Raw genomic sequence first — 22,498 nt, 5'->3', positions numbered from 1 at the left:
AAATTAAATCTTTCTTTTTTCTTTGTTAATTTATTTATTGTTATTTACATCTGTATACAATTATATACAACTAGTAAATTTTCTATTAGATATAAAATGACATGATACAAACATGCGGAGAATCTACCCGTTGATAGAACTCCAATAACGCCACTAAAGAAGATCTCAGGGCCATCTTCTTTTCAGAGGCCTAGGAGGATTATCAGTTATTGAAGGAAAAGCCAGGTTAGAAACAAGTGGGTTTTGTTGGTTGGGAAGTTTATCATGGAAGGATTAGTTCTGGCCAAATCGGCAACATATGGAACATTGAGGTCCTGATGGATGATTTGATTTGTAACAAAGTCACAATGATTTTTGGACTGTAAGGATTGAATGGATTTATTTATTGCTGTTTATAACTATATTTACATAGAAATAAATCAATGAAAGTGGAGTGATGCAGGCATGTAGAGAAACTACCCATTGATATGGCACTCTAATCATATTTCTACATTAGAAAGTCTCGAAGCCGTCTTCTCTTCAGGCCCCTCAGAGGATTTTCAGGAACGGAACAGGAAGCAAAAGTAGGAACTAGTGGGTTTGGATGGTTAGGGAGTTTATAATGGAAGGAATGGTATCTGGTTCGGGCTAGATCGCTTATATATGAAACATTAAGGTCTTGATGTATGATTTTATTTGTGACAAAGTAGGGAGCATTTAGGATTTTGGATTTTAAGGATTGGTTACCAGAGGAATTCGAAGGATTAGAGGAGCCCCAAAGCTCAAATTAAATGTTCAAGTAGTTATAAACTGGTTCAAAACTATGAAATGATACATCATTTGCCATAACTGGGATACAGAGATGCCAAAAATTAGCTATAGCTGAAATTGCCATGGATACGACCCTTATTCATGAATGAACCATTGATAAATAAAAATAATTATGATAAGATATCATAATTACATCTTGGAAACCCAAATCAATGGTAATAAAGGCTTAGCGAACACAAAGGTTCGATGCCGATACTAACAATCGATGTCCACAAGCATTTGTCCAATAGTGCCCGTCTTAACTCAAATAAACTAGATCATTTACAATCCTCCCACTTACATTTTGGCCAACCCTTAGAACGTTAGGTTGATGTTAAGTCCTGAACCTTACAGGCTCACCTTATTCACCTCAATTCTTTGATCTTAATTATATTTACTGAAAGAAGTTCACACAATTTGGCATAGTGTAGCCTTCTGAATTCTTCGGTTAGCCCAACCTTCTTTGTTCTGAATATTTTTCGCAATACTTTTCTTTCAAAAATAAATGTGAGAGGGAAAAAACAAATTATAGATGCAAATGAGAATCAATTACTAACATTCGTAAATATTATACCTAAGAATTAGAAAGAAAAAAATGCTATTATGCCAACAATTTTAATTATATTTATTTGTAAAACAAAAAAATATAAGTGTTTATAACCTTTTCTTTATCGTTTTACTTCCTCACTGCCGAAAGAAGGTAGAGAAACCTTGTATTAATGTGCAAATAAAAATAAAATGTACGTCCTCAAAACCTAATTTTCCACTCCCATGTTTTAGTCTTCAAGGACAAATTTGGTTCCTGGTCTGTCTATAGTCAAATTTTTTTTTTTGATAATTGATCCCACAATTTATCTGATTTCTATGAAATTATGGGGAGTGAGCGGGTTAGTATCTAGTTGATCCTTAATGGATTTTCCCAGATTCTATCCTCTACTTTCACTTACAGATGCGTTAAACATATTTTATTCAACAATAATTTTTTAAATAACAGATAACTGTTTTTCCTATTGGGTCCAAATTTAGGATCATTAGAAAAAAGGTCTAGTATGAATTTCACCACATTCTGCTACTTTTACGTATCCTTCAAAAAGTAAAAATCATCTAGTGGTTTATTGGAACGGGGAGAGACGTTCCGCTGCCTGTAGTTTATGCTTTGAAATATTGGTAATTATGTTCCAACTAGCAAACCCAGTAGATGAAGAAGCAAGGGCGTGCCCAGGATCGATTTTAGGGGTCAATCAGAGCATAAACCATAGTCAACCTGGGCCCTGTTTCATTATAATAATAATAATACTTTTATTTATTGATAGATATTACTCTCAGTATAATAATCTGCCTCACAGTTGTGGGCAATAGGTAATAGTGATGAATGATCTCATACATACTAAAATAAAATAAATAAATGAATAAAAAAAAAAATAAATAAATAAATAAAATGAAAAAAAAATCTCTCTTAAAATATATACAAACAAAATGAACATAATCAAACTATCTGTATGAAAAATAAATAAATAAAATAACATAATGATAAAATAATATAATCTCTACTCACATTTACACTCCTATATACAATATTTACACAATCGACCTGAGGATCCCTGAGCCCACTCTATCCCCTACGTGACCTCTCACTCGCTCTACCCCTCGGTAGAGCAGAGCTCAAGAGATCCCAGCGCATTCCTCTCGCCGCGTCACTGGTAGTGAACCTGTGGAGGCTGAGCAAGTGCGCTAATGTTTCATAATAAAGTAGAAACTAATACTATTAGTCTTGTCGATTTAACTTAATTCAATTACACAGACTTATACAATAGTAACTTGTACTTTAGTACTTTTTAACTCCTGTAATATCACTAATATTTCCTCCCTATTATAAAAAAATATAAGTATTAGTGTAATTACCACATTTTTTCTATACTTGTACTATGAACCAATACTATTAGCTTTCATTATAAAATAGGGCCCAGGTTGTGACGTAGGAAAAGGTGAATGAAACCAAAATTATAAGATATATGTATATAATTGTCGCAGTGCTTTATTACTTATTACAATTACCTATTTACTTATATACAGATAACCTCCCCCGCTAGGTACGCCCATCTGGGGAGGTTATGCTGAGCTGTCTAATTAATAATAACAGTTTTGTTTATATTACTTATAATACCAAAAGCCTCTCCTTTGATTGGTATAAAAACTAGTTATGTTGGTTGAATAGTTTATAAACTATTTAGGTGTCTGATGTTTTTGATCCAATAGTGTAAAAATACACTTTTTTTTTTTATTTTACCAAAGTTTTTTAGAATATCTTATCTTAGAGATGTCTTCTTATTACTGAAGACCCCTAAATCATTAATGGATAACAAATTTTATGGAACAAAAACGACGGTAGGACTCACAAAATGGAAAAATTCTGATGAGTTGTGAGCTTCACTTTTACTTACTGCTTTTACCTACATTTAAATCGTTTTAGAGAAAACCAAAATGTAAAAAATCGATTCTTTAAGTCACTTCCGGACGGTCGATTTTAGAAAAAAAAGTTGTTTTCACACCCCAGACTATATACCCACCTTAAATATGTAATTTAATACTACTTACTCATTTAATACTAAACTTAGTACTCATTTTTGAGTTAGGCTGTTCACAAAAGACATACGTACTATTTTGCGAGACTATGTTTATTGGACTCAGTGGACCTCAAAAAATATATTACCGATTTTCTTTTTCATTCATATTCTCTTGCTATAAAATTGGCATTACCTATGGTAAGTTTTCTAAAAATCTGTTCGGTATGAAAAAAACGGTGTTTGATTTTGAGTCACCCAAAAACATAAAATTAGGCAAAAATTATTAAACTAAATTTTAGGTTTTAGACCTAAAATTAGGTCAGGTTCACAGGTTGTAGACCTAAAATTAGGTCAGGTTCAAAGGTTGTAGACCTAAAATTAGGTCAGGTTTACAGGTTGTAGACCTAAAAATAGGTCAGGTTCAAAGGTTGTAGACCTAAAATTAGGTCAGCCCCACAGGTTGTAGACCTAAATTTAGGTCACGTTCACAGGTTGTAGACCTAAAATTAGGTCACGTTCACAGGTTGTAGACCTGTGAAATAATTATCTGAGTTTTTAAACCCCAAATGGACTTTATTTAAAGGACTCCATATCAAATCTTCATTGGATACGACTGTTTTTACCTATTTTACTAATTGGTAATTTTAACATGTATTATTAATTTGAAGAGTGAGGTGGTGCATGTATTCTTTTAATACCTATCTAATTTTAATGTTCGATTTTTGCCTTGCAGTTAAGTTGTTCTGATACTAAAAACATTTAAAGTTAATGGGTTGAGTACTCTAGCATGATTTTAAGTATGTGATGGAAGAAAACGGAGTTCATCACCTAAAATTATCAAATACAATTTCAAAATGTTTATTTTTATTGCATTTTGTTAGGAATGACAAATTTAAGAAAAACAGATTTTTGTTTTCGTTAAGTTATACAAAATTTAATTACCTTATTTTGTATACTAATTATAGATATCTACCTTTTTTTTTTAAATATATGTTTCAAGTTTCATTATAATCTTTTTTTTCAGGACCTAATCTCTGATTCTAACGCAACCAAAAGATTACTCTTCGATGATATTTTCTTCGGGATTGGAGATTCGGAACCAGAAGAGAAGGAGACGTCAATCAACTGTTCTTGTAGTTAGTAACAACTATAATTTTAAATATTAACATATTTCTTAGCATATGAACAAGAACAATATTATTAAAATCTTTGACGAAGCGAAGGATATTTCATTGTTTTTGAAAATATTTTTTAAATGATAACACCACGATAATTTAAAATAATCCTCTAAGTAAACCCACGATCACTGAATTTACTACAGTGAATAATAATTTTTGAGACAGGCAGGTAGTTATATTAATAATAACAAATTATAATATGAATGAAATTATCAAAATAGTGTTAACTTTCTTTATTAAAACATGTTACATGTACAACATTTCGGCTTTTCAATAGTTATTTTGAATATTGTTGTGATAATTAAAATGCAAAAATTGGGAAGGATATAAATTATTATTATAAGTGACAAATACAGGTTTAATTTAACCGTATTAAATTGACTTGGGCGTATTAGCATAAAAATTTTAATAAATCAATGTGAGTCTGTGAAACTAATATTAAGATTGTTCTTGATGGCCGAAACGTTGGACATGTTTTAATAATGATGGTTGAGACTATTTGGGTAACATTTATTATTATTAAAAAATATATATACCGGAGAAAAATATACTTTAATACCCTAATATAGTTGTGTTGAACAGTTTAGATATCCCAGATATATCCCATTCAAACAAAACTTGTCTTGTCTTTGGTAGAATACTTAGTTTCGTAAATTTGTCTACATAAGAGGGAATTAAATAAAATAAATAAATTCTGTACCGTTATTGTAATCATCGTGGAAATCTTTACAGTTTCAACATCGGGTAATCTAATTCCTATCGAAGTGCTGATAATATATTTTGTTGGAATCAGAAATAAATAATGTCTATGTATACATCATTTGATTATGTAAAAATAATTTAATTATTTGTAGAAATATGTATAATATAAATTTCGTTGGTGAGCTTTTTTTTTATCACATTTTAAATAAATTTATACAAAGAGTACTTTTTTTTTAATACTTTTTTCACTTATAAATGAACAATCTTATAGTTTTAACAAATTAAATTATATTTAATTAAATCTGTACCGCTACGACACATGAAATGATACAGTTACTTGACCAACGGTTGCGTAAGAGGATGATACGGTCAGAATCACACTCGATAGCCAGAATTTTACTCAATTAAGGGTATCTAATTCATGAGGCTGGGTGGACCCCAGAGGGGTTAAAAAATAAATAAATTAAAAAAGTTTTGTACATTCATATTAATAATTTTTGGTATACTATTTTTTCTAATAATTTCTGTAAAGCGAATAGTTCAGTAATTGGAACATCACCCTACAGCAATTAGTTGGAACTACTGAGATAACACTGTATTATGTTTTTTTTCTAAAATGAGATACTGCTACGGATCCAAGCATTCGGAATAAGGAAAGAGACCTTTTAAACCGTAAGTTAGAGAGAGCTGTTACGTCATGAGATCAGCTGCAGAAGAACTAACTGGTAAAATGGCCACAGGGCTGACTCACGGATACAGTGAAACTGAAAATAATTATCTGCCCGAGCCGTATTCGAACCTTTGAGTTTGTTGCACAGTGATTTGCCAATGGGCTATCCACTCCCCATAGTAGGGAATATATGAGACAAATAATTTCGAATAAAATATTGCAACTGAGTGAACCAGTGATTCTTTTTAAAGTAAAGAGGGCAATATTTTTATTATTTTTTTCGAACTTCCCTACTGTTTTTTTTTTTAAATTACTAAACATGATAGGATTTCCGGTTGAATGCACACAAGAAAACCAAGCAAGTTTCAAGAAATCGAAGAATGAATCATCGTTATCAACAAACAGGTTTTGTAGGATGAATGAACCTCTGTTTATAGTTCAAAGGAAAATCTAGTTTTCACTTGGGAAATACCCAGGGTGATCCGACTGGATGACGAAGATGAAGAAATCTGAGAATGCCACGTTTGAGAAATTTATACAAAATAAAAAAAGGTACTATTACACCTCCCCTATATGAAATCAGTAATAAATTATTATTTTCTAAAACATAGAAGTTACGGTTTTTAAAGCAATATAATTAGTTAGATTCAACCCATTCAACTAAGCATATTTAAAAACACAATAGTGACACTAAACGTATTTATTAAGTTTCTCTTACATTGGGGTTGCATATTCATTTTCAGAGTCATAGACATGAATCACTTTCAGCTTGAAAACCCGATCCTATTACAAAAAATACCAACAAAGTCAACGTGACTACAAGCTTGGATTCGACAATCGGGCCCCAGCGAATAAAACTTGATCTGCAATGACAGCCCTTTCACTGCGACAATGTCAGCCTCATGGGGGACTGTCATTGAATAATGCATAAGACTCTCGGTCATAATCTGCGATAAGGGGCGCTAGCTTTCTAGGCGTTCCATCGCCGAAGGACAACCTCCTTTTACTTTCGTTTTAGGAAGTCTACGACGTCGCTCGACTTTCTTCAGAGGCTATTAGACTTTCTTAAATAAGCACTCTTAAAGTTTCTGACAAAAGAAGAGATATAAAAACAAAAAAAAAAACACAAGAAGAAAAGGAACCTCCGGATTAGAGTGCTAATAGCAGCTAACCGAGGTTTGGAGAAAGTTCTCTTCGCGATCTGCTAACAAGTGAAAGGAGGATTAGAAATGATGTAACAGTTATTTTACATCCTTTCAGGGAGACTTATAACAGTTATCAAGGAATAACTGCTATTAAATACTATGCAGAGATGGGCAAAAATTAGCAATAATTGAAACTAATAGCTAAAGTTGCCATGGATATGACCCTTATTCATGGATGAAACATTGATAAATAAATATCGTACCCATGATAATTTTAGCAATTAGTTGCATAGTTGCCCGTTAGAGTTGGGCAAGTGTGAAACTATGAAGTGTTTTTTCATCACAGCGATAGCCCATTAAAAGAAGAAACCATCTATTGCACACATAATGACACATCATTCATGTTCTGGTTACAAACGACAAGCAAATTACAAAATTTACTTTTAATTGAAATTGGATGCATCCCTGTGATTCTCGTTACAGGAGTTTTTAACTTAAATGATTTGTCCGATACAAAATATCTTCTTGAAAACCATATTTCTATACCTGGAAGGTAAAGGACAGTGCCCATTTTTTATCAGTTTAGTATTATCATACAGTTTTACACCTATGTGAGCGAGTTCTGACCTACTACACCAAGACATAAAAATCAACTCCAAGCAATGAGGTAACTGAGGTGGATATAGGGGAAAACACAAAGGGCCAAAGTCAGAAACACTCTAATAAGAAGTAACCAGAGTCGATGGAATAAGGAAATAAGAATAGGATAAGAGGAAGGCCGAGAAATACGTGGATAGTGCAGTCAAAGAGGCATTAGACAAGAAAGGAATAGATTGGAATGGGAACAGCCAGCCATTAAAGGAACAAATATTATGGATCCTCTATAAGTAAGCTCCTCACACTGCAGTGTGGTAGGTGAGCAAGGATTAAGAAGAAGAGGCATTTTTAATTATCTGCTTTTTCTTTACCCAGAGATACAGCTGTTTATTTCATTGACCAATTGTAAATCAAGATACTACGATAACGCAAAGGTGGCAATTTCTACAGGAATTCTACATCGTGAAGTCCCTGTCGATGATTTCATTGCCTCCATTAATCAAGTTTGGATATCATCAACTAGTAAGGTGCCCAGAGAGAAGGTGAATTTGATACACCTTCGGATAGGTCATACGTGCCTGACCCACGGTTATCTTATGACCAGCGGTTCTCCACCTGTACCCCAGACTTGAGGAACTCGACTTACTGTTAAACACATTTAGACTGAATGCCAATTTAAAAAAATTAATCAAATTTCACCACAGATTCCCATGTTGAAGTAGTTTCACATTTGAATTAATTCAATTCAAATTGTTTAATTAATTCAAAATTTCACATTTCACTTTACAATTAAGGCAATAATGACCAATAAGTGGTTGACGCCTTAAAATTATTAAATAAAAAAAAGTCTAGTTATTTGCTTTTAAAAAACAGTAATTACACTTTTTTCGGTAGGTAACTGTTCAAACTACTCTTTGAACTAGAAAAAAAAAAAAAAAATTTATACACTATACACCCCCAAGGTACAGAACTGCTTATTTTATCCAGCGGTTTATATAACTAGGCCTCAAATCATCAGATCATGAAAGTGGACAGTGTTCACCTCTAGGGATTGATACGACATAATTAGGGGTTGATCAGATGTAAGAGGTCAATGAATACCAAATAATTAATTTTTATTGGCAACGGTAATATACCTTGCTTAGTTGGCGCCCAAACTCGTGTTACTACCTATACAACTAAGTGTGACAAATCAGGCTGGAAATAAAACCATTTACAAATGTTATGTTCGTTTCGCTGATTAAACTAATCTCTCCCCTCTCCTCCAAAAAACAACACAATTAATAAACAATATTTTTTTCTAAATAGTTTTTGTCAGGTTTAAATGAGTTTAAAATGGTTCTGTACTTATTTTTGATCGTGGTGGTTATCAGAAAAATAATATTCATTCAAACAATAATATCCTTCGATTAAATTATTAATTTTTTAAAATAGGAAGGAGATGGTCGGGGGTGCGATCAAAAAGGAACAAAAAATAGTTATGGTCTATTTATTTTTGAATGAATTATTTATTAATTATTCATGACATTGTACAACGTTTCGGGACCACTGTCCCATATTCATGCACTTTAAAACTTATAAACATAACAAAACTAACATAACACCAAACTTCATCCTTATCCTTATATATTTTAATTTATACAATAATAATCACCTCATGATTTCATATGGGAAATCATGTCAACCATTTGTGCATCTTCACTTCTCTCTAGCACAGCCATCACTCTGCATTTCTTACTACCTCTTTGGACCTTATCTCATGTCCAGTGTGCTGTTTGGTTACCTCCCTGTTTTTTACAAGTCCTGTTTTGTATTTAATATTAACTTAGTGATTTTTGATTTTTTACATAAACCTGTTTATTTCATCTGATTTCTATGTTTTTATTTAAGTCTATTTATAATATCTGCGTAATGTGTATTTAAGTGTTACCATCCTTAGAGAGATAATCCAGATTATTTTCTAACGTTTCGTCCCACTTTGCAGAGCTTCATGAGGGCTAAAACAGATACAAAACAACTAAAAATATTTTGACAATGTAGAATAATAAGGTACAAAAAAGTCAATTGGATAGGGTTAAAAATTATGTAAATATAAGTAAAAAAATAATATAAAAATTAATAAAGAGAAATAAAAATAATATGTACAACAATAAGTATAACTTAAGTATTGGTGAGAGAAAAACATAAAAAGGAATGAGATAGATGTAAGATGAATGAATGACGTAAAAATAGAAAATTAGATATGAGAGTAACAAAATTAATTAAAAAAAAAAAAATACATTTGTTATTTCTCTAACATCTACTTTTCTATTTTTACGGTTTATTACTCTCTGTGTTAATTTTACATCTTGTAGTTTATGTTATTTTTTTAAATATTTATTATTGTACATATTTTTTTGTTAATTTATATATTTTTCACTTATATTTACATAATTTTTAATCCTATATGAGTTTTTTTTTTCTTATTATTCTACATTTTCAAAATATTCCTAGTTGTTTTGTATCTTTTTTAACTCTCACAAAGCCTTGCGAAATGGGGAGAAACGTCGTGCAAATAAATAGTTATTAACTTTTTTTGTTTCTTTTTTAACTGCACACCCAACCACCTCCTTCATTTTTTTTAAAAAATGAGATGAATCATTTATTTAAATAATATTATATTTTTAAATTAATTTGTATTACAAAAAAATTCACAATTTAGGAAAAAGTGGGACTGTGCAAAAGCTGAAAATAGAATATTTCACTTTATTTTTTTTTTACATAGACAGATTCTCCAATTGAATCAGTGTAAATTAATTTTTTAAGACGCGGCACACTCCTACATAGTGTTAGGACATTGGTAACGCCAGCTGGGATGCCAAGACTAAGTGCTAACGCTGAAATATTTTCAACAATAAGTGAACAAAAGATGTATGTGATGGACACGAAATAGACAGACTTCCTTTTTTTTTATTGCGGAACGACTGGATGAAAAATATTAGTAGGAGATAAACAAAGAGATATTTTATCGATTTAACTTCCAGATGTTGAAAAATGAATTCGTTTTTTTTCAACATTCGTTCATTTCGTGTTCTACGCCAGAAGTAATGAAATAGACCAACTATTTTGAAATTGCCTCGTATTCGATTGTTAGAGTAACTCATTATTGAATAAATTAGGCAAATTTAACTTTTATTATTCTATGACAATTATTGCTTTTTTTAATTTACTATTAACTGTGAAGTGAACTGAAAATATAAGTTTCTAATATGTCTTGTTAGGCTGTATTAAACCACTATTGTAAGTGGGCCAGTTGTGAGAAGCTTATAGTAAAAGCGCCGAGCAGAAAAAAATGAAGTTATTTCACCCCAATTTTTGATTACTTTAATGAAAGTTATGTACTGATGAGAATTACTGGTCAATACTGATGAGTCTGCCAAGTATAGGGGAGGAAAATGGCGGCTGTTTCAAAACTAATTTTCTTTATAACTATATCTTTACAACTACCAACAACGCTAGAAAAACTAAGTGAACATTATTTAAAGAAGAGTAAATTTGGTAAAATATTATACCTAATAGAGCTATATCTAGTTCTCGAGATTTATCTTTTTAGAAAGCAACGCTTCATAAAAATTTACTGAAGGATTAATTAGTAGTTAGTTAATTTATTTTGAGAAATCTATATCTCAGAAACTATCTGACGTAGAGATTGCTATTAGCGCTCAAATTAAAGCTAGTTTAACGCACTATAAAGTAGTTTATGACCTTTACCTTCGCAGGAGTAGTAGTTTTCATAATATTTACGAAAATAAGTTGATTTAATTTTGTTCGGATAAAATGTTTGATTTTTGCAATAATATATCTCTGGAACCATAAGACGTATATATGACTGCCAAAACTCAAAATGAAGGTAATTTAGCCTACTAGAAATTATTTTGAGACAAGTATCTTCGTAGGGGTAGTAGTTTTTATGATATTCGCATATTAATATACATTTTGCACATGAAAATTTGTCCGAACAACTATAAATCAGTTTATTTTAGCAAATATTATGAAAACTACCACTACTTCAGAGACACACATCATAAACGACTTAATAGTCCATTCAACTAGCTTTAATTTGTGTGCTAATAGACATCTATATGTTGAATGGTTTTTGAGATACTGATTTCTCAAAATAAATTCACTTACTACATATCTTTCAGTACATTTTTTTATGAATTTTTTTAAAAAATCTATACCGTGAATACTATTGAACGTAAATAGCTCTACTAGGACTCATATTTTAGAAAATTCACTCTACTTTAAATGATGCTGTATTAGGTTTTCTAGTGGTCTAGGTAGTTTTAATGATATAGAACTCCGAACGAAAAATTAATTTTTTTTTTTTACATTTTGAAACAGCCGCTATTTTTTATTCTCCCTATCTATACTTGGCAGATTCAATTTCGACTTGTAATTATACATAGTTTTCATTAAAGTGATAAAAAATTGGGGTAAAATAACTGCCTTTTTTCTCCTCTTAGGCTCTTGTACTATTAAGGCCCGGTTCTACCATCGCAGTTTAAACTAGTATAAAATAAATAATAAATAAAAATAAAATAGTTAACAGATTAGTGCAATTTCGGGTAAAATCAATAATTATCAGTTGTACCAGTATATTTAACCTTCAAATCTGGCGATAATCTTTAGCGGTCTGTGATAATAGGTTAAACTGAAATTTAGAGCAAATCTACGTTTAAGTAGGTAACCATAAAAGGTACCTTCATAGCTCCTGTTGGATCTTTTATGTAGCGAAGGTCTTTTGTTTTCTTTCCAAATTGAATAAAGTAGATTTGATGAAAGTAAACGATTTGACAGGCGACGATGACTTGATTAGTTGCTCAGGCAAAATCAAACAAAAAAAATTCCATCCTGGAGCAAATGACTTTTTAGTGGTCGAATGAAGAATTTTTTCAGAAATTTCGACTATCGAAAGTGGCTGTAAACCTAGTCCTCAAAAGTTCGAATTTACTACCTAACTTAATTTTAAAATATTTCAAAAAAGATATAAAAATAGAATATTTATATCCATGCGATAAAATCAATTAATAAAAAACAAAATGTTTCTTGTATAACATCCAGAGATTTCAGTTCTAAATTAAATATAATTTTGATACATATTAATAAAAAATATTAATTAAACAAAAATTACTTTTGGTGGATTTTTAATAATTTGTTCCATTGTTAAACAAAATTCAATGGATAAACATAGGATAGTTGCTGGAAAAAATAACAGATAAAGGGGAAGTGTTTAAAGCCAAATAGTGAAAACTTTCTCTCTTAATGAAAGGAGCACATTCTGCCAACGATGACTCGGGTTAGGATGTTCAATCGATCCGGGTGTCTTGGAAGTATCGAGGGTTTGTCGGCATCCTGGCTGAGGTTACCAAATACTTGACTACTAACGTGAGCGGTCGGTGTTCAAGAGTGTGGTGTGGTGAACCAGGAGATCCGGATAGTAGGGGGACGGCCGACGGGTGTCAACCGCTACCCCTGGGTTGCCAGGATCCTCTACGACGGCCAGTTCCACTGCGGAGGGTCCTTGCTCAATGGAGACTTCGTCTTGACAGCGGCGCACTGCGTCAGGAGGTAAGTCGTTTACACATCATATCATTAGCAAGCTATGTCACAGCTATCATGTCATAAATTGACATTTATTGAAAAAAACAAAAACTATTACTATTACTATAACTAGTACTATTCCCGTTGTGAATCGAAATGCCAGGATAATTACTAAAGGCAAGTATCCAAAATTATTTTTATTAATTTGTTTTAAAAATTTAAATAATTGTCTGAGTTCTTTAAAACAGCATTATTATATAACCTTTCCAAAGGCCATAGCTTGTTTACCAGTTTACCGATTATATATCTTTATATAACAATATTATAATCATTGAAATATATAATATGTTAGCGAGTGGTATTGGGTAATATGATACTCAAACCTACACAAAAGAACAAGCATTTATCTACACTTAATCAATCTATGATTAAATGATCCAGATAGATGGTTTACCATGAAGTATTGTTACATTATACATGAATACCTAATACATCTGAATGGGTGATGGTTGTCCTACCATCTCTTCATTAAGAGTATCCTGGTAAGAATTAGTTCCTCCACCTATTTCCTTCAATTTGACTCGCCCTCAATAGGTTGCTAAGGGGTTGTTGTTGTCTGGGACTTTAGGGCGTAAAACCCTGAGGTCATCAACACCCATGTTTCGCGCTTTATAATTCTATTTCACTTTATTTTTCTCTTTAAATAATTACGAAAAATTTTTTAAATAATTACTTCTTTCGGTATTTTTTATTACGTATAACAGATTTTCTGGTTTAAATATAATTTAAAAGGCCATTCCTTTTAAGAAAACTAAAACCATTTCCACGTTCTTCTGGTCATCATTTAGAGCATCCGATACACTCGGTCCTACTTCCAATCTACTCAAGCGGAATAGAAATGAACTTGAGCAAAGGGATTGTCATCCTTAGGTACCTGACTTAAGATTGGCATCGGAGGTTCCGCCGACGAACGATAAGTCATAAAAGAGGGCCGAAAATGTTTGCCAGGAGAACTCTTTTCTCGAGCTGATATCTGGTTTAATTGGATCCTGAAATCTAGTAGCCATTACTTGTTAAAAGGTTCCTGGGATCTCTATAAAGTACAATCTATGTGTCAATCGTTTTTGTGTCCCTCGCCATTTTCAAGTGTTAGGTACCCTCCCAGATTTTCAGACAAAGACATTTATAATATCATGTGGTTTAATACATATGCATGCATCCATCATTATCTTTGACACGTGTTAGAACAAACATATAATTATATTTAATATAATAAAAATAATAAACAATCAGATACTTGAACCTATGGAAACCACTACCAATGCTTGGCTAAAATAGAGAAAGGATTCAGTCGAACTAATGATTTTTTTTTATCATATCTTTAATTCCAGTTTATTTCTTATACGATATATTATTACTTAATTACGTATAAGATCTTTCCTTACCTAATTTTCTTTCAATTCCTAAGAAACACCCTACAAAATAAGAAGAAAATATTAATTTTTTAATAAGAATACAATGAACGGTGGCAAAAAATGTTAAGGTCGTGACAAAATGGTCTCCTTTGTCTCATTCGAGAGTATATTTGCTAAAATATGAGCCCTAATAGAGCTATTTGCGTTAAATAGTTACCGAGATAAAGCTTTTTAAAAACCAACATTTCATAAAAAATGTACAGAAAAATCAGTATTTGGACAATTTGTTATGGGAAAATGTATGTATGAACTAATTGCTAACAAACATGAGCATCTGTAAGTCTAATAGTTTATGAGATATGTTTTTGCAAAAATCACATATTTTATCCGAACAACAATAAATCAATTTATTTTACTAAATATTTTCATGATATTTCTACGAAGAGATAAGTCATAAATACTTTATAACGCATTAAAATAGCTTTAATTTGAGTGCTAATAGATGTCTATTGTATATATATCTAATGGCTCGTTATATATAAATTTCTCAAATAATTTCACTACTACTGATATGGCAGTACAATTTCGACGAAATGTTTCTCTTTAAAAAAGTAAAGCTGAGGAACTATGGAAGGTAAATAGCTCTATTAGGGCCCATGCTTTAGTAAATTTACTCTACTTTAAATGATGTTCATCAGATTTTTAGTGATGAAGGTGGTTTTAAAGATATCGAGTTTCGATTGAAATATTAATTTATTTTAACGTTTTGATACAGCCATTTTATCCCCCTAACTATACTTAGAAGTATCATCAATTTTAATAAGCAGTTATTGGTAGTTTTCATTAGAGTGATAAAAAAAATTGGGTGAAATAACTGACTTTTTTCTCCTCTTGTCTCTTGGTAGACTGTTCCTTGTTATCCAAATTACATGTGGAGGATGATTGTCTCAAGGACAATTTTTATAAAGGTATAATATCAATAATTAGAGTTACATTATAATTCGGACCAAGGTTATACTATTGAAAAAGCCTTTGCATTCTAAAATTCCATAAAACATAATTCTAGTTCTTAAGTTCTTATTCTGGTTAAATTATATAAACGGGATTACATTAAAAATTTTCTTCTGGATGTTAACTTAAATTCATTCTACAGGATGAGTTTCGAAAATATTCTCTGTGAATTTCTAAAAATTGAAACTCGTTCTAGTATGATCATCATAAAAAAATAAATGCTTTTTCATCACATGTAATTTACTATTTATTTAATGCTGTAATAATTGTTTTGTTTTTTTCTTTTACTTAGATTTGTTTTATTTTCTGCTAAAAGCAAAGAGGGACATTTTAACAACAATATGTGTAGAACGATTCGCTACTGAAACATTAACAATATTAAAAATGTAGAGAAAATATAGTGATATGAAAATTATCTTTGCCTGTATATAAATGAAACTCTATAACATTAATAATTAAAAAGTTAATAACTAATTATAATTAAACGAGAAGAAGATGGTTGGGGGTGTGAAAACAAATAAGTAAAAACTTATTTATTATTGACAACGTTTCGGCCAGTATTGCAAGTCTTCATCAGGCCTAAAAACAAAATAACATCCATAATGAATAAAATTAATTACAAAATGATTAGGAACTAAATAAAGTTGAAAGAAAATGTACAGTATTAATAGATAAAGCCTATATGAGATAAAGTAATATTTAACCTTATAAAGAGAAAAGAACAAAAAATTAAATACTTATGAAAATCTAGTATGTAAATATGTTATGTACAAAATGAAAATTATTTAAAATTGAAGTTGTGAAAAAATTGGAAAAAAAATGTTTACGTATAGAAATTAAATATGCAAGTATAATAACAGGATTAACGAAATAAATAATAAGGTTATATAGGCCCAAAAGTATTTAGTAATTAATAAATATGACAATAATAAGATATGGTGAGCATAACGTAATAACGTGGGTAATGAAGAAGGAATAATAAAAGAGTACAGAAGAAGGGATGTAAAAAAGAAGATATATTTGCGTTTTTTTTTGTTTTTTTTTACGTTTTTCATAACTTTAATTTTAAATAATTTTAATTTTGAACATATATTTATTTACTAGATTGTCATATATATTTAACTTTTTGTTCATTCCTCTTTCTTAAGGTTAATATTACTTTTTCTCATATAGCCTTTATCTTCTTATAATTATTACACATTTCAGGACGGTTTATGTATCTATCTATATCGTTAGTTATTTTCTGATCATTCTGTAGTTTCTTTTATTCATTATGGTTTTGGTTTTAGTCCTGATGAAACTTTAAAGTTCGGGCCAAAACGTTGGCACTGATAAATAAGTTTCCTTAGCGCACTTGCTTAGCCTTCACTACTGACTCACTAGCAGTGGTGCGGCGAGAGGGATGCGCTGGGATCTTTTGAGCTCTGCTCTACCCCTCACACGTGGGGGATAGAGTGGTCTCAGGGATCCTCCAGGTCGATTGTGTACATTATTTTATGTTAGAGTGTAAATGTGACTAGAGACTATATTATTTTATCATTATGTTATTTTATTTATTTATTTTCATACAGATAGTTTCATTATGTTCATTTTGATTATTCTTCTGTTTGTATGTCGTTTAAGGGAGTTTTTTTTTCATTTATTTTATTTTAGTATGTATGAGATCATTCATCACTATTACCTATTGCCCACAACTGTGCGGCAGATTGTAATATCTATCAATAAATAAAAAGTAGTATTGAAAACCAAAATAAATAAGTTTGAATGATTAGAAAATAACTAACAATATAGATACATAAATGTGTTGAAATGTATAATCTAAATAACGTAACAAGATAAAGGCTATATGAGAAAAAGTAATATTAAACTTAAGAAAGAGGAAACAAAAAATAAAATATATACGAAAATTTAGTAAATAGATATATGTACAAAATGAAAATTATTTAAAATTAAAGTTATGAGAAAAGTGAAAAAAAAGTAAATATTTCTTCACATTTTATTTTTTTCGTCTTTATTTATACACCCCTTCTTTTCTTATTCCTTCTTCCTTATCCACGTTATTAAACTATGTTCACTACGTCTAATTGTTGTCATATTTACTAATAACATCTTTTGGCTTATATAACTTTATATTTTATTTCTTTTATTCTAGTATTTTTCTTACATTTTTCATTAATTACTTATATTTTATTTCTCACTCTATTATTTTGATAACTTTAATTTTAATATAGGAGTATATTTTTTTACATATATATTTTCTCATTCGTATTCATATTTCTTTACTCCTTTTGGCTTATATAACTTTATAATTTATTTATATAATCCTGTTATTGTACTTGTATATTTAATTTCTATACATATACATTTTCTTTACCACTTTTTCACAGCTTCAATTTTAAATAATTTTCATTTTCTACATAAATTTACTTACACGATTTTCATATGTATTTTATTTTTTGTTCTTTTCTCTTTCTTAAGTTTAATATTACTTTATCGTATATAGCCTTTATCTTATAATTACTATACATTTTCTTTCGACACTATTTATACATTTGTATTTTATAAACATTCTGTAATTACTTTTATTCATTATGGTTGTTATCTTGGTTTTTGTTCTTAGTCCTGATGAAGACTTGAAATTCTGGCCGAAACGTTGGCACTTATAAATAAGTTTATACTTGTTTGTATTGTTCACTGACCGCACCCCTAACTGTCTCATCATTTATATACCCAAAGTTAACTATTAGTTCATCAGTATTAATCATTATTATTACTATTAACTAATTTGACAATTTCAAGAGTAATATTTTGTCTCAACAAGAATTTTAATTTCACAATTACAATTCGAGTTTTCAATTCATATTCACATTACTTCTGCTATAAAGTTTCGACTTTCAGAATTCGTAATACTATATTGCGAAATTCAAAGGCCAAGTTTTTTTCGTAACATAGCAACAATAACTATAAATTGTACATCAAGATATGCCCCAGCTTCCTCCAGGACAGTGAAGCAAGAGAAGTTTACTGAGTAGTCTTTCGCAGTCGGAGAGCGACCAAGGTCTCGCTTTTAGGAACGATGTCCTGGAAACTGGGTTGTGTAATCCCCACATTATAATAATGTGAAGCCGTACCCTGTATGCAGAATTAAATCATTGTCCTCAACTCTTTCTTTGTTTTACCTGTAAATTCCTGTCAATAGTGCAGGAGAAATCCAGTACCTTGGGGACTATATCTGGCTGGAATAACAAATTTCCCTGGAAGTAAATAAGATGTTTACCAAATCCAATAGGAGCTATTTCGGGTACGCAAACAGTCAGCAAGTACCTCGGGATCATGGATCCTGACCAAGACCAGAGAAAAATAAATCCTTATCTTCCAAAGAACACATCATCAAAATTGGCGAAGTACAAGTACGAGCTTTTTTTTTTTTTTGGAGAATTCTCTATGGTAAATATTATCAAGCTTGGAAGAGTTAGATCTGGACGGGAACCTTTATCGATTTATAGCCAGAAGATCTTGTCTCAGGTGGGAGGACAGCCTGACTGGAGGATGCCAGTGCCTTCCTGAACGTGAAAAACTGGAGAACTCCGGCATAAGATCAATTCACCTGGCTAAGGCTCGAAAATGAGGGAAACGTTCATACCGGAGTTTAGAGCCATGGAAGAAGAAGTAAGTACACAAGATGTATAAAAATGAAAAATAAATTATCTTCTGGGCCTATAACAATCTAAAATATCCGAAATAGTTTTTTTCCGCCGTTTATTTACATTACATTTACTGCTAAAAAAGGTTATGATTTTGTTTTTAAAAATCATAATGAATAGCGAAATATTGACCGATTGAAAAAATATTACTTTTTCATTCAGTGATCAATATATTTAAAATTACCTAATCAACAAAAAAAACAATTATTTAAGTTGTATAAACTAAAATTTCAAGCCTTGCGATAAATCGAAAATTTATTTTACTTTGATTTTCTAAAGATTATTTTCGTAGCAGAAGCAGATTCTATGATGTTTGGCAAAGAAAATTAAACAGTGTTGATTTATTCTGTACCGATACCACTCATAAATGGTCAGATATGAAATAGTGCTTTTATCTTTGAAATAATTATAGGAGTATTCATGATCTTTAGTTTAACATGTTAAAGCGCGCTAAACGGAAAAACTAATGTTAAATGGAGAAATATTTCCTTCTTTTACCATCTTAAAACGATATAACATATAATATGGCTGAGAGTCTGTTACTGGATCTGTTAAATGGAGAATGACGTCATGCAACAGACCAGCTGAGCTCGTCACCATTTTGTTTGTTTTTGCTCATAATTAGTATTGTTTTGGATGGTTTTATAACTACTAAAGTAATGGATCACAATAATAATAATATAATGACAGTTGTCAATTAACTCATCTTGTTTCTCTTCCTCACAAGATAGAAGATCAACAAGGCACTCAGTGGCCAAACTTTCACACAACTTCTACTTTTAACTTACTTTAGGCATGTTGTAAGAAACTACTTCAATCATAACTTAGTAGTAAACAATAACATGAAGTTTTGGAAGGAAAGGTTATCAAACTAGTTGCTCAGAAAATCCACTAGGAGCTCTTAAGCATTTAACATTTGACATGACTTTAAATAGGGCTGCTCACAATGCTATAGTTATAACATTTAACATGGTAAAACATTTGACATTTAACACAACAACATGAATACCCCTAATAGGGGTATTATTACAAAAACGAACGAGTTACTGATATGGTCTTGACTTTCTGTTATGTGGTCGAGACGCCAAGGTCCCTGAAATGGAACTACTTTTCTTACGTTACAATTGTGAAAGAACGCCTTTCAACATTCCAAATTCTTACAGTACCTGTACCATTTATTCAATGTATAAGAAGGAACATGATTTAAATATCATTCTGCTATAATATTTTTTTTTTATTCAGTGATAAACATCGCAATTTAAATCTTGAAAATATGAAATGAAAAAAAATATTTTATTGAGGGACAAATGTCCCCTAAAAATAAATACATGGTTATATATTAGGATTAATTATCTGGCTAGAAGGTTTCAGTTTGCTGGTTAAAATTACATTAAAAAATTAAGTTATAATGATAATCAATATATGTTGTTCACATTGATGTAGAGGTTTGGTTATGTTATAAGTGACGGAATTAGTGTTCTTTAAAGGAGAGAATGGATGAGGATTAGTGAATGGAGATGGGAAGAGAATTCCAAAAGGAAGTTGCACGTATGACGAAACATTTGCTAAATGAGGCAGTTCTATGGGAGGGCATAAATCAATCGGTTAGAATATGGTGTTTAATGGGTGGATGGATGAACGTAGAGTGGGGAGATCAAGGATATAGGTAGGTTTTTTAGTTTTAAAGACTTGGAATAGGAAAAAATCAAGGAAGTATTGCCTTCGGAAGGTTGGGTAGACCCACTTCAACTTGGTATACCAGCAGGAGACTTGAGAGCGCCTAGGAAACCCAAAGATAAATCTTACAAAGCAACTCACGAGTCTCTTCAGTCTCAACTCTAGTCCTGCAAATAGACCTCCGTAGACCAAGGAACCATAGTCGAAGTGGTGGAAAACAAGAGAGGATACTAGAAGCTGGCGGGTATTCTGAGGAATGGAATCATAGAGTCTGACGAAATGTTTAGGCACAGTTATGGATTAGCCTGTGATATATTATTATTACAGGAAAGATGTTGGTCGAAGGTGACTCATATGTTTTTTATTGCGTAATAGAATTGGTTGTTAAGGAAAAGTAAATCTCGGGGAAAAAATAAATAAATAAGCGTATAAATATTATGTTTTTGTTTTTTAGTTTGTATGTTTTTAATAATGAGATAAAGGTGAAGACAGCTACGGATCCAAGCACTCGGAATGTGAAAAGAGACCTTTTAAACCGTAAGCTAGAGAGAGCTATTACGTGATGAGATCAGCTGCAGAAGAACTAACTGGTAAAATGGCTTTCTTTGGTCAAGGCCATCACTTTCTCTTCGCCTTCCACGCTCTCATTCCTACTTTTTATTAGTTTTTTTTTATTTTTCAATTTCAAATAAAACCTACTTTTTTCTGGTCGATTATAACGGAGAGTTTTGAACCTCTATTAAAAAAAACAACCAAACAAAATAGTTCATAAACAATTAAAATTTCTCATTTTCACTTTCAGTGCCTCATCTCCCCTCAGAATATTAATAAGTACTCATATTTATTCATATAACAGTTTACATGGTTATCACAACATATAAGATTTATTATTCACATACACAACTACATTTAAAACAAAACAAAAGGACATATACTTGGTCATGTATGTAATTGATAAAAGGAGAATGAAAAAAAAAAAAAAAATTACAACATAAACTATATTTAAAAAAAAAATATTTTGATGGTGTCATGGGTTAATGAAGTCTAAATGTTTCTTATTCACTGATAAAAGTATTCCATCAATGAACATTCCTTAATTATTTACAATCTAATTGAATGTATAATTTCAAATATGAAGAAGATGGTAAAAAAAAAAATAAAAATAGTTGAAAACTATTTTTGAACTTTTTGTCCGCAACCATGACCATCTTCTTCATACTTAATTATTTACCATAGTATTTCCCAACGTTTCAAAGTCCCGATCTCCCACATCTTCAGGATATTCTATAAAGAATATTCCATCACAACCTAACTTAATAGCAGTAATATAAATATATTACTGTATTAATTAGAATTTTAACAAATAAAAGTTAAAATTAATCATCAATCAACAGTATTAATACCAATTTTGTTTTTAAAACTAATTTCTGTTGTTATTTTTCTTACAATTATATATTATTTAT

At 30.8% G+C, this 22,498-nt stretch overlaps 1 protein-coding gene and 1 long non-coding RNA gene across 3 annotated transcripts in view; one reads left to right on the top strand and one right to left on the bottom strand.

Annotated features, from left to right (window-relative positions):
- The window catches only part of LOC106677148 (trypsin-1), a 62,377-nt gene that overhangs the window by 15,602 nt on the left and 24,277 nt on the right, over window positions 1-22,498 (top strand). The window contains exons 2-3 of one of the 2 annotated variants that reach the window (XM_014414881.3): window positions 4,378-4,489; window positions 13,093-13,255. In XM_014414881.3, the coding sequence (XP_014270367.1) occupies window positions 4,378-4,489; window positions 13,093-13,255 (275 nt within the window). The remainder of the gene's footprint in view (window positions 1-4,377; window positions 4,490-13,092; window positions 13,256-22,498) is intronic. The other variant, XM_014414882.2, reaches the window with a different exon arrangement.
- The window catches only part of LOC106677149 (uncharacterized), a 17,317-nt gene continuing 7,977 nt past the window's right edge, over window positions 13,159-22,498 (bottom strand). Inside the window, exon 3 of the long non-coding RNA XR_001342555.3 lies at window positions 13,159-13,243. This is a non-coding gene — a long non-coding RNA (uncharacterized lncRNA). The remainder of the gene's footprint in view (window positions 13,244-22,498) is intronic.

This window comes from Halyomorpha halys, unplaced genomic scaffold (assembly GCF_000696795.3).
Source record: "Halyomorpha halys isolate HHAL.00 unplaced genomic scaffold, Hhal_1.1 Scaffold88.1, whole genome shotgun sequence".
NCBI classification, from domain to species: Eukaryota; Metazoa; Arthropoda; class Insecta; order Hemiptera; family Pentatomidae; genus Halyomorpha; species Halyomorpha halys.
Note: the sequence above shows the minus strand (reverse complement) of the source record. Positions and strands in the feature narration are given on the sequence as shown.